Source organism: Grampus griseus (genome assembly GCF_964374135.1).
Source record: "Grampus griseus genome assembly, chromosome: X".
Lineage (NCBI taxonomy): Eukaryota > Metazoa > Chordata > Mammalia > Artiodactyla > Delphinidae > Grampus > Grampus griseus.
The window spans coordinates 94,766,358-94,787,264 of NC_138999.1; the positions used below are offsets into that span (position 1 = coordinate 94,766,358).

The 20,907-nt window shown below is 49.0% G+C and overlaps 1 protein-coding gene across 2 annotated transcripts in view; it reads left to right on the forward strand.

Moving 5' to 3' along the window:
* The first annotated feature begins 664 nt into the window (after positions 1-664).
* Positions 665-20,907, forward strand: part of TMEM164 (transmembrane protein 164) — a 161,647-nt gene continuing 141,404 nt past the window's right edge. The window contains exon 1 of one of the 2 annotated variants that reach the window (XM_082681895.1): positions 665-764. Coding sequence is in view for 1 of the 2 variants with exons in the window: in XM_082681893.1 (XP_082538019.1) it covers positions 1,767-2,156 (390 nt within the window). In the remaining variant the exon portion in view is untranslated. Of the gene's footprint in view, positions 765-1,752; positions 2,157-20,907 lie in introns of those variants that run through there. The other variant, XM_082681893.1, reaches the window with a different exon arrangement.

Here is a 20,907-nt window from a genome sequence, read left to right on the forward strand (position 1 = left end):
TAGTATTGAAGAGTAGGGCTGTGGCTAGAAAGGTGGGAGAAGACGCCTTCCGGGCCCCGCCCGAGTCTGCTATTTCAGGGCGGACTGGAGGAGAGGCGAACAGTAGAAGGTCACACCCAGCAGATCCCCCCCCCACCAAAGCCAAGCTTGACCAGCTGCTCATCACTAGACAGGCTCGTCCATTCCCCCAAGAACTTAGCGAGGGCTGGCTAAGCGCCTACTAGGTGCCCGGTGTACAAAGAAATGCCCTGGAGAACCGGGTTGCAGGAGGTGGAGTCGGTCCAAACGGCTTCGCGGAGGAGGCGAATTCCGTAGACGGTGGTGCAAGAAGGTGGCAGTGCACGCGTGCAGGCTCGGCGAGTGCCGAACGCGAGGCAGGCCGGGGAGGAGGGGAAGGAGGCGGGGATTGAGCCCGGGGGAGGGAGGGGAGGGAGAGGCGCAAAGAGGGAGGGTGGGAGGTGTGAAGGGTGGGAGCGGCAGGGGGAACGAGGGAGGCGGGAGAGGGGAGGAGGCGAGGCGGGGTGGCCGCGGCCCGAGGGGCCGAGCCGAACCGGAGGGGGAGGTGGCGGCGGCGGCGGCGGCGAGGGGGAGGAGAGAGGGAGGGGAAGAAGGAGGAAGCAAGCGCGGCGGCTGCAGGGGGAGGAAGACGGGGAGGAGGAGCCGTGCGCGGCGGCCGCGGCAGCCGCCGGGGGAGCCGAGTGCCCGGGCGCGGGGAGCGCGGGGATCCAAGCGAGTGCCCAGCCGGGGCTGCAGGCCGACTGCCGGTGAGTGGAGCCCCGAAGGGCGCGGCTGTCAGTCCCTGGGGCCGGGCGGGAGGCGCGGGAAGATGCGGCGCCGGGATGGAGGGAGGGGGCCGGCCGGAGCCCAGCCCCCGACTGGCCCGGCCTCCCGCCCGCCTTCCCTCCCTCCCTCCCTCTCTCCCTCCCGGCTTCCTCCCGCCGTTGCCCGCGCGAGGGGGGCAGGTCCCGGGCGGGCCGCGGGCTGGGGGAGGTGCTGCACGGAGGGCGGGCGTCTGGGCCGGGGGGTGGAGCTGGGGGCTCGGGGGTGTACCCGGGGGCGGGAGGCTGGACAGGGACGGCTCTAAATTGGCTCGGAGGGGCCAGTCGGCGGCGAAGTTGCTCGCTGCGGGCAGAGACGGCCACGCGGTTGCAGGAGTAAGCGATCCCCCTGTGGCGAGTGCTTGAGACGAGGAGTCCGGCGTCCCCGCCAGCCCCGTCGCCCTCCCCGCCTGCCCGGCCCCGCCAGCTCCCCTCCTGGCCTCCGCGTGTCCCCTCGCCGTCGCCCCCGGTTCGCTCCCGCCGCGCTGCCGGGTCCCCTCGGCCCTCTCCCTGACCCTCCCGGCCTCCGACTTCCCCTGACCCCTGCTTGCTTCGCTACTGCCCCTGTTCTCCTTTTCTTCCCTCGCTAGTTACCCCTCCCCGCCTCGTAAATTCCCGATGCAATTGCCTCTTTGAGACCTTTTTTTTTTTCCTCTCCTTCCTTTTAGATTGGCCAACGGCTCGTTTCCACCCTGCCTCGTTGGTGGCCACTGGAGAAGCGCGGGGGGCTCCCCAGACAGCCGTGGGGACAAGTTAGAGCCAGCACTTTGCCCCGGGCCTCGCGTGTAGCTTCCCGTCCCCTGCTCTAGGTGCCCTGGTGTCCGGAGGGGGGTGCGGGTGCGGGGGTGTGCCCTCCGTACATGTCCCACCACCCGGGCCACCCTCTGGGCTTGTGTTCCATCTCGCTCTTGCTTCCTGCACGGTGGTCGAGGGGAACCACTTTGCATCATGTCCCGGTATAGCTACCAAAGTCTCCTGGACTGGCTCTATGGGGGCGTGGACCCCAGCTTTGCAGGCAATGGGGGCCCCGACTGTGCTGCCTTCCTCTCTTGGCAGCAGCGGCTGCTGGAAAGTGTGGTGGTCCTGACCCTGGCCCTGTTGGAGATCCTGGTGGCCCTGCGGCACATCCTGAGGCAGACGAAGGAGGACGGTAGGGGTGGCCGTGGCTGCCAGCCAGAGCAGGTGACCCAGCGGCCAGAGGAAGGCAAAGAGAGCCTGAGCAAGAATCTGCTCTTAGTAGCCCTGTGCCTGACCTTCGGGGTGGAGGTGGGCTTTAAGTTCGCCACCAAGACCGTCATCTACCTGCTCAACCCCTGTCACCTGGTCACCATGATGCATGTGAGTCTGTTGACTTCCCCCCCACCCCACCCCGGGCAGCCTCAGCCATCGGAGTCATTTGTGTGCTCAGGACACGTGGCAGTGTAGAGAACCTCATCCCTGCGGGAAGTGGGACCCTCACAAATGATTTTCCAGCGAGGCAGTTTGTGTGCGGATTTCAGACTTGGCTCTGTTCTACCTTTGCACAATGCGTCAGCTCCACGGTGGAGGTGGGCACTAGGAAAGACTAGCACTCGGGCCACGACCCCTCCCCTCCCAGGCCTGCCCTGGTCTTTCACAAGCAGGAAGTCCAGCCCCAGCCAGGTGCCCTTTCTGAATCACCAGTGGGGAACCATGGCCCATTCCCCCATTACCTCTGCCACAGTTAATTTCCCAGAGGCCTGGTGACATTCTTTCCTGGAGGTGGTCACATAAGGTTACTGGTCTCCACTGTCGTACTTTGGGGAAATCCTTTTACGGGTTTCTCTTAATGACTCTTTCATTTGGGAGTTTACGCTCCTGGGGTGAGGTCTGCCTTTGAGTTCTGCGGTGTTGGAGCAGCCCCAAGCTCCTACTAACCACTCTGAAGCCGACCCCAGGCAGACTCATGAACTTTTCTCTGTCCATGGTGAGAGGGTATTTATATCCTGCAAACCTCTTCATCTTACCACTCTTATTCTCTCTCCTGAGGTCACGGTCCAGGGGTGCCCAGACAGCTGATTTCTTTACCTCCCATTAGTGGCGCTAAGAAAAACAAATGAGATTGAAAAGGAAAGTTGCCAGATACATAAAAATAATCTGGGTGAGGACCAAGAGCGAGACTGTCTTTCTGTACTCAGCCTGTGTAGAGAGATGTTCTAAAACTATAAAATCATAGAGGAGGAGGAAGAGGAGAAAGGGAAAAAAAAGCTTTTTTAGATTTCAAGCTGTGGAAAACCTGGTGTGTTTTATCCAGGGACAGTTTTGAAACCTGTCATTAGCATCTTGATTGCTTTTATATTTGTAGAAGGTTATTCTCAGGAGCCTTGTGATAACCCCGTGTGGGGCAGGAGGTCGAGATGCTTATCTCCATTTTAAAGGCCTGGTGGAGCCCAGGGATGGGAGGTCGCTCGCCTGCAGCCAAAAGATGAATTAGCCTTCCGGGTTGGAAAGGTAATCTACCCTCTTTGCGGAATGGCAGGGCGGTCTCTGGGGAGAGGCCGATGCTGATGGGCATGGCGCCGCCTGCTTGTGGCCGGCATGCTTGCTAGCTCTGTGTTCTAGGAACTCCTTTGATGGCAGCTTCCTAGCCTCAGTTTCCCAGTCTGTAAAATGTGAATGGCCACAAACCCCTTCCCGTCTTGCAGGTGTGGCAAGGAGGTGTAGACAACTTTGGAATAAAGCAGCTCTTATGGATGGGATGGCTATAAGCATCCAGCAGAGTGGGAGTGGGTAGCATTTTCCAAAGAGGACTTCTTGGGGAGTGATGCCATTCACAGGAAACCCAGGGCTCTCCCAGCTAGACCTTCTGTGTAAATTTGAGCCTGTCCTCTTTCTTTCCTTTTTTTGATGAATGGGCTTTTTGTTAATGAAAGGAAACAACGCATCTCAGCCGCTGCTATGTGAGGCTCTTGGGACAGGAGAGCTTTTTTTTGGTTGGCAGGTGGTGAGGGTCAGAGGGTGCCTTTTCTACAAAGGGGTCTTGAGGCCTCTGACAACCACATACGTAGAAGGTCAACAAAGAACTAAATTCAGCCTGACTGGGGCTGCTGCTGGTGTGATTACATCAAACCTGGCAGCACCATGTTTTTTTTTTAATAAAGTTATTTATTTATTTATTTAGGGCAGTGTTGGGTCTTCGTTGCTGTGCGTGGGCTTTCCTCTAGTTGCGGCGAGCGGGGGCTACTCTTTGTTGCAGTGCGCGGGCTTCTCACTGCGGTGGCTTCTCTTGTGGAGCACGGGCTCTAGGCACGCAGGCTTCAGTAGCTGTGGCACGCGGGCTCAGTAGTTGTGGCTCGTGGGCTCTAGAGTGCAGTCTCAGTAGTTGTGGTGCACGGGCTTAGTTGCTCCACGGCATGTGGGATCTTCCCGGACCAGGTCTCGAACCCGTGTTCCCTGCATTGGCAGGCGGATTCTTAACCACTGTGCCACCAGGGAAGTCCAGCACCACGGTTTTTAGTGCAGAGGGTTTTAGAGGCTTTTAGAAGACACTGGAGACTCCATTCTGGCATTAATTAGTTGTGTGACTTTGGGGAAAGTACTTTTCCTGGGTCTCAGTTCTCCCAGCTGCAAAACGAGGCAGAGTTGCATTCCTAGCTCTTGACAGCCTATGTTCTGTGATTCTTTTCTTCATAAGCAGAGTCCGGGGATGCCACAGAGAGCTATTCTAGAAATGCTTTTGGCCTCCTTTCCGATTTCAGGTGGCCTTGTTCATCTTCGTTCATCTTTTGCTCCCTGTGTCTTCCCCGTAAAGTACACATGACCAGGCCACCCTTAGGGACACACGTAGATGATGTTGGCACTCGAGGCTGACAGCTGCAGAGACAGATGTTTGGGGAACTAGGGACTGATTCCTGTTACTTGTGCTTTTGCTGTTGTCCTGTGCTTAGCTTAAACTCTGAAGCTAGAGGGTGGGGTACAAAGAACAGAGTCAGGCTGAGGAATTCTTGGGCCAGAGCAGGATTGTACTGCTTTGTCCTTTACTCCTAAGTCACTGCTTTGTGTCATTTAAATAGTAACTTCCGGCCCAGTGGGGGACCTAGCCTGTGATGAATCCAACATTCCATACCTTACCTGTGGCTCTTCCTGGGAAGCAGGGATGTATGGATTTTTAAAAGTTCATGTGAGTCCTTAAACGAAATTTAACAACAGATGGTTGGAAACAATTTTGACTCGGTTACAGCAATGACTAATGGTAGTAAGTATGGTTAGTAATACTTTACATTTATCTAGCTTTTAACTGTTTATAAGACACTTTCACATGCATTATCTTCTTTAGGGTTATGCTAGATAAGCTTGAGCCTGGAGAGGGGGTTGTTAAAATGTTTCCTGTGACTGTGTGTATTCCACAGGGGAGATGTTGAGTACAAAGAAATGCTTTGGCAAGTGAATTAGCTGAGTTAGGCCATACTATGGCAGTGAATTCTGTGGAGTTCAGAGGTCCCAATAAGGAAAGGGAGACATTAGCTGAAATGAAAGCGGGAGCTTAGCAGAGGCATTTCTGATGTGTGTCTCTCAACAGGCCGACTCAATTATGGCTTTATAGAAAGGCCTTGTTCCTCAGAGCCAGTGTAAGTTTGTAACAAGGACAGTATTGCTTTAGGCCAGGAAATGGAAGAGTTGGAGGGAAAGTGGTTAGTCTCCTTATCTCCCATTTTTCAGTCTGTAAAATATTTATTTCCAAGGCCTTGTTACGCAGACCCTCATCATAGCCATGCTGCCTTTGGGTGACCGCCAGCTTTAGAAGCATAAGGAAGGGCAGTCCTTGTATCTGAGGTCTGTTCTGGATTAATATTCCCGCTGTCCGGTTTCTTTTTGGCCTCATCTGATATCCAAGGGCCCTGGAACTGGGGTCTGGCGGAGGTTTGTATGATTACAGCAGCACCTTCCCACATCTGAGCTCAGGCCGGTGACGCTTGAGGGTTCTCGGAATCAGCAAGCACCAGGATTAACGCACTGTTATTAAACCCGTCGCTGAATATCAATGGTGTTTACCCATTGCACCAGTATTTCTTCAAGTGTGGCTAGTCCCCTTGTGCATATTATTTAGGCAGGTGTGGGTTACAGGGAATGAATTTACTGACTGATTCTGCTGTTTACCAAAAAAATCACCCAGCAAGTTAGTGGCAGAGGTGGCTTTAGAACCGAGCTGCCACAGTGGGTATTGGGGCTTTGCAGGAAGAGCTTCTCATAGCTACTTAAGTCCGAAAATCTACACGTTCTTAGCAGAAGGGTTAAAATGCCAGACAATTTGACTGATCGTGTCCATAAAGACTGGTGGCCTTTTATCTCCTTTGCATCCAGTTATATTGTCTCTGTCTTAGGAACTTAACGAAAAGATCAAATTTCGGATGTCTTGCCCAATTGTCCACTTCCGGTTGGTTCTGTGTGTGTCTGTGTCAATATCTCCTGATTGGGCGCTGAACTGAGTGGGGCACAGCATATGGTGTTTAACCCTCCGTGTCTCTGTGCATAAGGCAGGCTGGATCTCAGCTGGACATTTGCCAAATAATAATTGACGCTATTGACCCTGGAACGCCAAGCCTCTGGTTTTTAGCCTGTGATACCTAGTGAGCCCCATCCTTCTTTTAGAGTTGCCATTGCTATTTTATTTTTCTGTCTTTACGATATATTAGAAGGCTGACTTCCACCAAATATGGCTAACCTGCTTTTGGCTCACTGTTTATTTTTCTACTTCTTCCCTCTTTGCTGAAAGCGTAGAATGGCACATATTCAAAATGGCCCTGAGCTTTTTGTGACACCTTTTGGAACTCACGGAATATACACGGGTGTATTCCATTTGCTCTGTGATGGATTTGTTTGAGAGAAAACCTGATAGATTTGAGAACTAGGCTTTTTGTCCCCCGCCTCCTTGACTTCAGACCAACCACACCTCCTCATCCCATCTGTTGTCTGGAGTGCTGATAACTGCTCCCGCTTGCAGTTGACGTCGGTGGGGAATGGGTACAATGAGGGATCCAGCCATCTGCTGACGGCTTATCAGATGGACTGTGTCCTGTGTCATCAGTCCAGGGGGACACAAGGGGATAATGTTTATATGGGCCCCAGCGGTGAGGCATGACATTCCTTTTTAGTTTGTTTTATTTTTCCCCCAAGGAAATTTGCAGAGAATTTTTCCATCTTTCATAATTACAGTGTTTGGCGGGGGGTGGTGGTGGTGTCCATTATAAAGGGAAGTGGTGTGGATTGGTGGATTAAACAAGCCACAGACAGCCCTGGGATTTAAAATTATGATGCCAGTTTGGCTCGTGGCTTGCTAGGGAACCTGAGCAAATTATTTAACCTTTTCCTATCTCCATCTTCATGAAACGGGCCACATGGAAGCAAAGCATTTTAATCCTCTGAATAACTCTGTGGTCACTTAAACAGAGATTCCAGGTACAGCTGATCAGAGCTGGACGATGACCAATAGATTTTTACCTCCGGCTCAGAAACTGACAAACCTCAACACCTTTTCACCTTTCTTGACAGCTATTAGAATCCATTCCTCTAATCATTTCTGTTGCTTTTCTCTGGATCCTTGCCCGTGCCTGCATACCCTTCTCATGCACAGCCTATAAAACTGGGTGCTGCGACCAGAGGTCCAGCCTACACCCAGCAGAGAGGAAAGCTTTCCTTCTCCGCCTTTTCTCACCATGCACTTGTTAATACAGCCCAGCGTGGAGCTTGCTATTAAGTAACAGCATGTGGCTGGCTCCTACTTGGGGTGACCCACAGGGTCCCTGGGTTTTTGTCCCTTTGCCATAGATGTGTCTCTTTCATCGCTGTCTTCGTGGGATCTGTCGTGAGTTCCTCCCCTCTGCAGATCCCCCTGAAGCGTCTCCTCTGTGAAACTTTCCAGTTGACCTTGGCTCCACAGTTATTCCATTCATTCCAGTAACAGCTTTTGTCCTCTTTTCCTGACCCTCTGAATATTCCTCAGACTATTTGGCTCTTCAGCATATGCCTTTGTATACATGTAGGTAATTCAGTGAGTCTTCGACTGGGTTGCTTGTTTTTGCATGTTCATTTTCCACCATTAGCGTAAACACTTTTCTTTAAGGAAAGGAGTAGTGTTTTGTTTTTTCTCTTCCCTCTGTAACTCCCTGCAGAGCTTAATACAATACATGCACATTAATTTTTTAATGTGTGCCTGGATAATGCTGGCTGACTGACTGACAGAGCTGACTGTTTTCTTCCGCTTTTTCATTTTCCCTCTGGTGGTTCTGTCTGTGTTCCCTTGAGGTCTCCTGGGCACTGTTCCTATGTCTCCTGTACCCATTAAGAGAATCTCCTGTCTGTTTTTTGAAATAGCCAGAGGAGAGAGGTGGTTTTGCCTCCAGCTCACACATCTTTTGGTTCCATCACAAAGAGCTGGTTATTAGGAACTGCAGCCCATTCTCTGCCCCAAGTATCTGCTCCCTTTCATTGCTGTGAGGAAATTACGCTGTTGGATCTTGGTCTGAAATCCCTTGGTTCGACATCTGGAAGTGTCTACTTTCTTCCTTTCCTTCTTTAATATCAGACACGTTAAAAAAACGTTATTAGTCTGGTGACTCACTTTCCATCTCTTTCTCTCCCCTTTTGTATTTTTCAGTAGGTAGCTCACTGTCGTCATACCTCACTGAAACACCCTCTGCAAGAAGAGCCAGGCTTTTCAACTTCCGGTCTTTCATATTTTTTTTTTTACTTTATTTTTTTTTCAGCTTTGTGAGGTATAATTGACAAAGAAAATTTTAAGATATTTAAAGTGCACAACATGACGATTTGATGTACGTATGCATTGTGAAAGGATTCCCCACCCCCCATGGAGATCCATGGTCTTTCATATCTTTTGTTGAATTGAGAGCATCTTCTGCCAGTCACTGGATGACTGGACCTGAAGAGACTATGGGTGTGGAGTGCAGTGCTTCTCGAACTTTCTTTGTGAAAAATTCCCTTGGGAGCTTGTTCTAATGCAGATGCCTGGCTCTCTACTCAGGGAGTCTGAGTAGGTCTAGGGCCTGTAGGGTGAGGATGGGAATCTGCATTTATTACAAGCTCCCAAGTGATTCTGATGCTGGTGAGCATTGGACCCTGCTTGGAGAGACATTATCTAGAGGCTAAAGTATGAGGTGGGCTGTCGGTTCAAATGCTCCTCCTGACGGGTGTGAATCTGGTGGCCTTTGGGCGGGCGTTTAGTTTTCTGGTAGTACCTCAGTATTTGTGTGGGTGTTAAATAATGTGGCTGAAATTAGAGGTTGAGGGCTCCGAGATACTGTGAGGTGGATTTTACGGTAGCTTTAGAGTTCCAGTGGCTTGTTGGGTCCCTAGGGGTTACGTCAGTGGAGGATTTCCAGTCCTTCTACACTCCCTTCCCAGCCTTCCAGTGTCTGAGATTTTGGGGAACTAACGAGAGGAAATACTGACACAGAGTTATTGCATGCTAATTTTCTATGTGCAGGACTTTTGTTTTAAATGCTCATGGGAATGTATTCATTCGTGTATCCATTCAGCAAACATTTATCCAGTGCCTGTTGTGTGTCACACGTTGTGCCAGGCACTGGAGATTCAAAGATAAATAAAAACCATTCTTTGCTTTCATGTTCCTCACAGTTGAGATGAGACAGGCAAGAAAAAAGATCAACTAAATTACAGCATGTACGGTAACATTTGAACAAAGCATAGAGGACAGAGGGTCTTTTTTTTTTTCCTAGTGCAATTAAGGATAGCTTCCTAGAAGAGGTGACATTTGACTCACAAAGGAGGCATGTTAGCTCCTTGAGAGCAGAGGCCCTTGTTTGTCTTGTTTTCTATTCTAGCGCCTCAGACAGGGCCTGCCTCATAGTAGGTGCTCAGTAAACATGTATGAATGAATGAGTAGGAAGGAAGGGGTGTTGCAGGAAGGAAGGGATTCCAGGCATAGGAAACAATACATATAAAGGCCCAGAGTTGCTTCCTGTGTCACAGGAAAGCTTCTCAACTCTTACCTGGAGTCATTCCGTTGTTATTATCAGGGGAAGATATTTTTTCATATTTCTCCCTTGGCAAACCAAGGAATGCTCTGTCATTTCTGGCCCGTTGATAAGACAGCTGCAGTTGCCTACGAATCCTTGATAGGGGGCTTGTGAGATAGAGAATTGTGTTCTCTGTGCTGTCCCAAGGAGGGCTCACACGGTCAAAGACAGACACACAGAACACTGATGAGAGTGAGCCGACATTAAATACAGGAAGTGAGATAGCAGGCATCCCACCTGCGACCAGAAGATGATTTTTAGCAGCTCATGGGGTGCTTGCTGTCCCCACGGATTCCACAGCAGAACTGATGAAATGTGATGCTGTCCTTCTACCTTTCTCTTTTCTATTCTCTTCCCCGTTTCCAAGTCTTTCCCCCCGACCCACTCCATCCAGGTTTGCCTCTTTCCAGAGTACTCAAAGCTCCGAATCAACCCCTTGTATTGATACATTTCGAAATGCCCGTTTCATCAGAGGAGGTCATATCGCTGAGGAAATCAGGAAGAAGTCAGTTCCGTTTAGGAGGTTCACACTGAAGTGCGAATGGCTCATAGACTCAACTGGGCTGGGGGAGGGCAGGCATTTCTTAAAGGGCCTTGTTACCCTTACTCTAAATGGTGGGGTGTTTTTGAGCAGGCCCAGTGTTTTTGAGCAGGTGGCCTTTCCCGTGTTCCTTACCCAGTTTTTGGCCTCCTTTCCACTCCACACCCCACCATCCCCCCGAGAACTGGGGTTATCAGTGTCTTGCTACCCTAATTGCTGGACCCCCAGGGTAAGTCTCCCTCCAGGGTGCTTGGATACAGCAGTTAAATCTGAAGGCCTGGGGAGGATTCCTCCTCTTCTGGGTATGGTCCTCTCTGTTTACTCAGCTCTTTCCCAGGGAAAGAGTTACCAGCTAAATAGGGCATGGCTTGCATGTCCGTCAGCGTGTGCTGTGTCAGGGGACGCAGACCTGTTGCGAACCTGAGATCCTGAAGGGGAGGGTTGGGGGGATCTCTCCGGTGGCTGTGCGCTGTTGGAGCAAATGCCAGAGGAGGAAGGGTGGGATGAGTCTGGTCCTGGGCCTGTGGCTCTGTGGAAAGGGAATAGACGGGAGGTTAGAGAGGACCGGCCTGTTGGGCAGAAACAGTTCAAGCCGTGTCCTATGGGCAGGTGTTTAGGTGGGTAGAAGAGCGAGAAGCGGGATTATCTGGAGGAGAAAGGAGGCATGAGCCCATTCTAATTCCATCCGGGTGCCTCCAGTCTCCCTGTCTCCATCGCACATCAGTGGTGGTGTAAACTCAGGGTGTATTTTGCCTGTGAATAGAATCGCCTTTGCCAGTCGACCAGCTGTGTTTGCAGAAAGACTGTGTGCTCAGGCTGTTGCTAGCAAAGAGACATTTCATTCAGGTGCTGATTAAATAAGGCGCAGAGCCAGGTTGCACATTAGGCCCTTAACTACGGCTCTGGGAGCCCCTGGGTAAACACTTATTAGATGTTCTGGGCAGAGTATTAGCAGAGGCTGCTGGACATGAGGTGCTTTCTTCAGAAATCAAGTTAGGGGAAATTGGCTAGGAGAGAAAGGGTCTAGAAAGGGTCTTGCTCCTCTTTTCCTAGACTCGTCAGGTCCGAGCTGCTGGCATATACATGGAAGGGCTAGACAGATTTCCTCATTGGCATTTACTTGTGAAGTTCTCACTGGGACCCGGTAGGTTTGGATTGGGACACAGCAAGGAGACTGGCTAAGTTAAGTAGGGCACTAGTAACGCCTCCTTTTCCTAATGCAAATTCAGCTTAGTGGACTGAGCTTTTGGACCATATTTCCTGGGTATGTATTTGAGCTCCATCGTCATGTGACCTTAGGCATGTTACTTACCTGCTAATCAACTTCAGTTTCACTCATCTGTAAAACGGGAGTAAAAATAGTACCTACCTAATAGAGCTGTTGCCAGGATTAAATGAAATAATTTAAATCAAGCATTTAGCAGAAGTTCTGGCTCGCTGTCAGCACTCAATAAATGTTAGCAGTTTTTCAGAGTACAGTTGGCCATCTGTAACCGTGGCTTCTACTTCTGCAGATTCAACCAAATACAGATTGCAAATATTTAGGGAAAAAAAAATTCCAGAAAGTTTGAAAACACAAAGCTTGAATTTGCTGTGCACTGGCGACTGTTTACATTTCTTTCACATTGTATTTGCAACTATTTACATAGCATTTACATTGTATTAGGTATTATAAGTCTTTTTATACATCGTATTTCCAACTATTTACATAGCATTTACATTGTATTGGGTATTATAAGTCTTTTTATACATTGTATTTGCAACTATTTACATAGCATTTACATCGTATTAGGTATTATAAGTCATCTAGAGATTATTTAAAGTGTGTAGGAGCACGTGCGAGGTTACATGCAAATACTACACCATTTTATACGAGGGACTTGAACATTCACAGATTTTGGTATCCGTGGTGGGTCCTGGAACCAACCCCCTGCGGATAGCAAGGGACTATTGTAGTAGTAGCAGTACAATGTATTTCAAGGCATACTGGGTAGAAGCTGGCTCTAGGGTGGTAAAGGCCTGGGTTCAAATCCTACCACTGTGTAGCCCTGGGCAAGTTACTTAACCTCTCCAACCCCTAGTTTCCACATTTGTAAAACGGAATAATAATTATACCTACCCTGCAGAGCTGTTGTAAGAATAAAAGGAGAAAAAATGAGACAATACTAATAAAGCACTTAAGATAGTAGACAGTCAATAAATTTTTTGCTGTGATGTGATGCGTGATGATGGTCACAAGCTTCGTTATCCTTATTATGGCTGCTGCTGCTGTGAGCTTGGATGCCCGATGCTGGGATAAGATGATAGAGATTAGATACAGGAAGGCAGCTTTAAGAATCTCCCCCCCCCCAAAAAAAAAAATCTCACCCAAGAGCAGCTTCCCTGGCATCTTTGTTTCATGTGGTAGGCAAAAATATTGGTTCCATGAAGGTGGCACCCACATACTCTCTGCGGGGCAGGGTGGCTCGACTGTTGGAGGCCTAAGGACGGTTTTGTGGGGAATTTGGATGTTCCTGTAAATCACGCAGCCCTTTCTGAAGCATTTGGAGGATGGCTGTCATTGGTAGGAAGTTTGGCTTTCCAGGGACCTCTGGGCTTAATTACTGCTGCTCTTCATCAATGGGCTGGCTCTCTGGTGCCTGCTATCTTGAGATTGGTAGCCTAGGAAACCAACGAGTACATGACAGAAGTAGGAAAGGAGTGGTTTGGGTGTGGGCAGAGACAGGTGCGTGGATTTACTTTTTCCTTTTTCATTAATTTATTTTGACCGAGAGGAGTGCAACTTGCTCAAGTGCCGCCTGTTCTCAGGGTTAAGAAATTATTGGAGGAGAAAGGGCTGCTCCCAGAGCTCCTAGGAGAAAGACAGGTTAAAAGTAGACCAGTGCTTTGCCTGACATGTCAGCAAATGGACCAAAAAAAAGACAATTCAGTATCTCCCAGATATGGGAAACCTCTCTCAGTTTTGAAGAACAGTTACTCTTTCAGAACTGGGACCTCAGCCACGAGTCACTAAAGGGAGGTCCCCTTTAATTAAGTGTAGCCTTCCAGGGCCAAGGCCTGGGTCATGTGATTTCACAGCCTTGGGGTTGGAGTGCCCTATCCCACCCAGCAAGGCCATTGGAAGACCCCCAGGCATGTTCCCAAGCATTGTGGGTAAATAGGCAGTTCCTTAGGTTAAGGTCATGTTTTAATAATGTAATAATCCTGGTTCCCTGGTTGGAGCAGGCTTGGAGGGCATTCCTGAAACAAAGAGCAAGCCTGAGAAATTAGGGGAGACTGTACCAAAGGGTCTCCTTCATATCACCACTTGTTCCTTGTCGCTTTGCATTTGTCAAGAGTTTCCTTTTTTAAGTCCCAGGCACTTGAGCCTGTGCGCCTGCCTGTTGCTGCGCTTTATTCCCTGCGCCCTGCAGGAATGTTGCTCGGGGTCATGTGCATAAGTGCCTTATTATCTTCAGCACTTTTACACTTGGCCCCTTGGGCTGCCGCTGCTACCGGCTGCTGCTTCACGTGCGCCTTTCTCCCCATTTCCCGGGCCCCCAGTCGCAGGAGGACTCTCAGGGTCCCCTGAGGAAAGGGCACCCGGTTTTACCTTTGGATTTCCATTCCCCTCGCGGCCCCGCACTGGACTTTACAGTTCAGCTCTCCTCAGCATAGCCCTGCAAGCTAGCACCAAGCCAAGGTCATGTTTCCCTGTTTGCTGGTGGGGTTTCTGGCCAGTGAGCAAAGAGAAACAGATTGACTCCCCCAGCCCTGTGGCTGTCCTTCCCGGGGCGGGGCTGTCGGCGGGGAGGGGTGCTGTCTTGGCCCTGGGAAGTCAGGGGTGACCTTTAGGCCGAGGCTGCTTTCGCTTCCTGGGGAAGAATGCAAAGCCCTGTGACCCCGGTCACAGGGTCTCCTGCCTGGCTGAACGGTGTTTGGCCATACCTCACAGTCAGGGCTGTGTTTGCTCAGATGGACACACGTGGAAACCGGGCTGGGATCATCTTCCCAAGTTTCTTACTCCCCGCTTTGAGTCTGAACTGAAAAACAATTTGCAAAGTACACTGTGGTCCACACCTGTTGCTGTTTTTTTTTTAATTCCCCTTTCCACGGCCAGTTTGCAGCAAACTGAGGATTAAGCCTGGCTCCTCCCACTTACATTTTCTCTTTAGTTTCCCTTGGGGTTGGGTTCTCACTTTCCAGTCATAACTGTCCATCGACATTAAGGACAGTTGGTGCCGCTGCTCATTTAGGGTCCTCCCTCACCCAGACCTTTTAAACACCATAAACCTGGACTAGGGTCAGATGGACAAAACGGAGTTAAATTTAAGAGAAAGAGCTCGTTATAATTTTTGGTTATCTCTGTACACTTTGAAAGTTAGGAGTAGTAGTGATAGTAATACTTGTAACATTTTGAGCATGTATTATGCTCCAGGCACTGTGCTTAAGTGTATTGCCTGTATATTACCTAATTTGCAGCCTTCCACAAAAAGGTCATTTTTGTTTTATCTAATCCTTCTTTCTCTCGGTTCTAGCTGATTTCTCCTTTGGTCGCCTTATAAATACTGGAGAAAATATTCGAGCAAAACTTTCCTGGGTTGAAATGGCAGAGTGATGCCAGGTCGGAGCTGAAAAAAAACCTCAGAGGTCATCTCCTCCCTCATTTTTCCAGATGAGCAAACTGAGACCCAGAGAGGTGAAGTGACTTGCCCAAAGTCGCACAGCTCAGTAGAAGCAGAGGTAGATCTCCTGACTCCCGGTTCATTGTCTCTCTCTAGTACCATACATGGCCTCCTTCCACCCCTAGCTATTCCAGCATAAAGGGAGATGGACTTTTGTTCTTGCCCACTAGTAGGCAACAGAAATCATGTGTTTTTTGAGCATCATTGTCTTACAGCCTTGAAAGTGAGGATCTCACGGCTGCAGGCCACCTCTCTGCCTGACTGCTATAGCGACTGCTTTTCAATGTGTTTTTCTGCCCTTGCTCCCTCTCTTCCACAGAGGAGCCAGGCTGTAGTGCCACCATTGCTTGCTGCTTGTCCTGGACAGGTAGTCCAGGGAGTTGTGTACGCTCAGTTAGCCTGTATGTCAAGCCAGTGTGATCTGCTGCGAGATAACTGGTTGTTTGGAAATGAGACCCATTCACTTGGGACTATAACCGAGGTCATAATTTCTTTCCTCTAAATAGAGACCTGCATCCTCTCCTAGTGAACAGTTGTATGAGGCTCCACGGCAGGGGAGCAAAATCAGAAACTTTGTCTGGCAGAAGTGAGTGACAAAGGTCGAAGAGGGAAAAGGTCAAAATAATCTGCTAACCCAGTGGAAGAGGTCAGTTCATCTCGGTAAACAATGAAGAGTAATAGAAAGCACAGGATTAAGTATTAGACAGACGTGGGCCTTGGATGTAGGTTTCTGGTTGACAGAACCTAGTAGTTTTGGCTAGTCAGGTAGCCTCCCTGTGCCTGATCTTCTTATATGATACAAAGTGTGGTAGTTAAGAGTTCAGGCTCTGAAGTCAGACTGGCCGGGTTCAAATCTTGGCTCCGCTGCTTTCTAGCTGTGTCACTTTGGGTAAGTTACTTGACATCTCTGGGCCTGTTTTCCTTCTCTGTAAAATGGGGATAATAGTATCTACGTTGTGGTTTTCTTGTAAGAATTCAGTACATGGCTACATGTAAAGTATTTAGATCAGTGTCTGGTGCATAGCAAGCGTAGAGTATATATGATAAATATTAGTTATGGCTGTTGTATCTGTAAGATAGGGATGATCTTTGCCCTTCATACCTCACAGTCAAGTAAAATAAGATATGTTGAACGTGTCTTGTAACTAGAAAGCACTATCTAAATAGGAAAAATCATCTTTTGGGGGCATGAACGTTCAAAGAATTATTAGCCCATTGGTTTTAGGATCAGATATTGGTGGATATTTCTTTGGTGATCTGGCCAAAGGAAGAATAGTAGGTTTATGTGTGGGGTTATATAAATGCTGGGGCCATCAAGCAATGTATGTCCTGCTTTTTCCCTCCTAGTGTACTTAAGAGTGCTTAAAAGCCAAGTAAAGTGGTTGGAGGATTTGCAGTGAAAAGCAAGGATTATGATACTTTTCCCTCATGGCCCCTATCTTAGTTAATGGCACTGCGGTCCATCAGTGACCCAGGTTAAGTCCCTTGAAACCTTGACACATTTCCATTCTTCTCTTCCATCATCATAGTCTCTGAGTCATTTTGATTCTGTCTTCCATTATTTCTCCCATCTGTCTCTTCCTTTTCTTCTTTGATTTCTCTGCCCTAATTCGTCTGGTTGTTTATCATCATCATCATCACCACCACCATCTGGCTTATTAACAGCAGCTTACTGACTGATCTTCCCTTCTCTAGGGGTCTTTCTGCTCTGTCCATCCCTTACACTGCTGCCAGAAATGATACAAGGAAAATTCATGTTGGGTCCTGCCATTCCCTTGCTCAAAAGCCTTCAATAGCTCCCTATTGCCTTCGGCAAGGATAGTAGATATAGCTAGACAAATACACCTTACGGTGCCCCAGGCCAACCGTGCTAATCAAAACATGAGCATGCTTTCCCAACATGTGTCTCCATGTCAGTTCAGAATTGCCTTTAGCATAGTATATTAGGCAGCAACTATTACTCAGTCAAAGAGTGGCAGATAGATAAACCCTTTAGGGAAAGCCGGAACTCCTTATGATAGGATTCAGGATCTTCTATGATCTTGGTTTCAACCGTCTTCCCAGCTTTGTCCTCTAGTATTTTTTTTAAATAAATTTATTTACTTATTTATTTTTGGCTGCATCGGGTCTTCATTGCTGCGCGCAGGCTTTCTCTAGCTGCGGCGAGCGGGGCTACTCCGTTGTGGTGTGCGGGCTTCTCATTGCAGTGGCTTCTCTTTGTTGCGGAGCACGGGCTCTAGGCACGTGGGTTTCAGTAGTTGCGGCGCGCGGGCTCAGTAGTTGTGGTGCACAGGCTCCAGAGAGTAGCCTCAGTAGTTGTGGTGCACAGGCTTCGTTGTTCCGTGGCATGTGGGATCTTCCCGGACCACGGCTCGAACCCGTGTCCCCTGCATTGGCAGGTGGATTCTTAACCACTGCGCCGCCAGGGAAGTCCCTGTCCTCTAGTATTGATACATTCTTTCATATGTGCTCTGATCCAGCCACATGTACCATGAACTTCCATGCTTCTTTGACTCTGAGTTTATACTTTGTTCATGTTGTACCCTCAGCCAGAAATACTTTCTTTTCTCTTCCCTGTTGAGATGCCAGTCATCATTCAAGGCTCAGCCTAAACATTCCCTCCTGTGAAGCTTTTTTCAAGCCTTCATGCCAGATTTAGCCATTCTTGTCTACTTTAGCATTTTATTCTGCCTTATATTACATAATTGTTTATGTCTCTCCCCCACTCCTTAGTTTGCGTGTTCCCTGAATGCAAGATCTGTGTTTTATTGATTTTTTTTCTATCCTGCACAGCATCTAGTATATGCTAGACTCCTAATTTTTAAAGAAAATTTAATCGAGTCTAGTCCATTCCCTTTGTTTTTCGGATGAGGAAACAGAGGCTTAGAGGAAGAGGTCAGGTGTTCATTCGGGGATTTGTTGAGTCTCAGATGTTTGAGACATTGAGGCTGGAGTAAACAGCAGGTAACTGAGATGTGGTTGGGCTAGCAACGTGATTTAGAGAAGATGGAGGGGCAGAAGATGCAAACGTCATGGAAGCCAGGGGAGAGAAAGAAGAAAAGGATTCTGTGAAATGCCTACTTTTGTGGGCAGAAGAAAAGACTCAGTGAAGCAAAAGTGGAAAGACACCCAAGAGAGGAAGGAGTTTCATGAAGCAGGTCCTCTATTGTCATGTGAGGCAAAGAGGTTGAGACCAAGGAGGACTTGAGAAAAGGCACTTGGAATTGGTGAGTACAGGCTGGTCCTGTGGGCAGCCGTCCACCCATTTCTAAATAGTTACCTTAGAAATGTTTGTGTGTGAAGAGTTGTGTGCACGGACGTTATGGCATCAGAGAAGACTGGGAAACAGCCTGCCAGTGGCAGAATGGTAAATCCAGCCAGTGGAGTATTGTGCAGCTTTTAAAAGGGAGGCTGATCTCTGTATTCCCTTTGAAAGATATTCACAGTATATTGTTAAAATTAAAAAATAAAAGACAGGGCTTCCCTGGTGGCGCAGTGGTTGAGAGTCCGCCTGCCAATTCAGGGGACATGGGTTCGTGCCCCGGTCTGGGAAGATCCCACATGCCGCAGAGCGGCTGGGCCCGTGAGCCGTGGCTGCTGAGCCTGTGCGTCTGGAGCCTGTGCTCCGCAACGGGAGAGGCCACAACAGTGAGAGGCCCGCGTACCGGAAAAAAAAAAAAAAAAAAAAAAAAAAAAGGCAAACTGCAGAACAGTATGTATGACAGGAACCCATTTCCTAAGAAAACAAACCACAAGCCCTTGTATATGTGCGTGTTTCTGAGCACGTTGCAAAAGCCTAGAAGAATGTGTACCAGTAGTGTTTACTCCTGAGTGATTAGGGAAAGGGGGGGGACACCCTCACTTTATACTTAACACATTTCTGTATTGTTTGAATTTGGTGTGAGTACAAATTTCTTGAGTAATTAAGAAGAAATATTTTTGTAAAGAAAGAAAGGAGATGGTTGGCAGCCTGGGAGAGCAGTTAGTAGAAGAGAGCCAGCGGATGAAGGAAGCCGACTCACGAGAGAAGATCTGGCAACTGAGAAAGCATCATGTGTTTGGGAGGCTGTGCCCACAGGGGCCTTGCTGCCTGTGTGGCTGGCGGGAAAGGAGCTAGAGTAAGGCAGCAACCCCATGGCCAGGAGGTTCAGCTGAAAGGGGAGGGATCAAGTAGAAGAGTAGCAAGGTGGCCTAGAGGCAGGCGGAGGCTGATTAAGAAGGAATTAGAAAAGCAAACCAAAGTGGGCGTGTGTATATAAGGGGGGCAAGGGAGAGGATGGGGTCAGGGGAGAGACTGGCGGGGGGCCCAGCTGCAGTGGGAGCTGAGCACACTCATAGCTGTAAGGAAACATCCGCATGAGGCAAGGAGTAGCGCAGTTAAGAAGGGACAAATTAAATATCAACTTGAGGAGTAGAGAAGCTTCCCCCAAAAGGATGAGATCTCAGGCCAGTTCAGCCTCCAGTAGAGTGCTTGGGGCAGAGGCTGGACTAGCTAATTACCTTCTCTGACTGACCGAGGGTTAAGAAAGCCCCTCTTTAAGTTTTGCCAGAAATGTTTTGGTAGTGGCACAGTCATCTTAATGGCTCAGAGAATAGTCCGGTGAGTGACCAAAATGGGATTTCTGTGGCTTTGCAGACCTCCGAGTTGAGTTATCTGCTGGACCTGTCACTAAGCTTGGGACTAAAGGTGGAGATGGAGAAGGCGGAGGCCAGGAGTCCTCAACCCTGGCTGCACCTACAGTCATTAAGCAAGCATTTAAAAATACCAATACCGGGCTTCCCTGGTGGCGCAGTGGTTGAGAGTCCGCCTGCCGATGCGGGGGACGCGGGTTCGTGCCCCGGTCTGGGAGGATCCCGTGTGCCGCGGGGCGGCTGGGCCCGTGGGCCATGGCCGCTGGGCCTGCGCGTCCGGAGCCTGCGTGTCTGGAGCCTGTGCTCCGCGACGGGAGAAGCCACGGCAGTGAGAGGCCCGCGTACAGCAAAAAAATAAAAAATAAATAAAAAAATAAAAATACCAATACCTGTTCCCCTCACCCCATTCTTATCTAATTGTATGGGCTGGGGGCCTGGACACCAGCAATTTTTCAGGCTCCTCAAGTGATTTTAGTATGCAACTAGGATTAGAAGCCACAAGTGTAGAAGATGGGATTAAATGTGTTCTGAGCCTAGACTGGCCCTCGGAAGCTTGTGTGTTTGCGTGTGTGTGTGTGTGTGTGTGTGTGTGTATTTAACACTATTTCAATACACGTATTTTGTCCTGTGTATTCCCAAAGCCTGTGGGTGCATCACTAGTAAAGCGCTCGTCCCACTGTGTGCTAGTTAGTTGCTAGCCTATCAGGGGAGATCTAAGATCTAAGATGTAAAATTCAGGAGTTACTCAATAATAGTAACTGTGCTCACTGGGCCTCGCACTGGGTCAGGTTAACTGACTCACCCTGACTCATAAAGCTTATAGGACGAGTGCCAGCACTAGGCCCAGGTCTGCCCCTTTTGCAGTACAGAGCAGAGTGCCTGGCACCTACGTGTTCAATCATTGTCACGTGAAGTGACAAGGAGCTTTGTTTTCTTGTGCAATGCTGCTTTTTATTAAAAGCCCGGGAATGGTAAAATCTGACATATTTGAAAAGCCTGGTGGGAGAGAGGCTTGCAAACTGCCTGGCATGTGGAAAGCTTATGATATGCCAGGCCCTGTGCGGTGAATCTGTATCACTCAGCATCTATTATGCAATTACTCTGAGCCGAGCATCATACTTGGGACTGTGAGATACACAGGGAATATCAGATATGGTTTCTGCTCCCCAGGGAGCTTATTATCAAGGCTCATTTATGGTCTAATTACTGCATTTTTTTTTATTTTATTTTTTTTGCGGTAC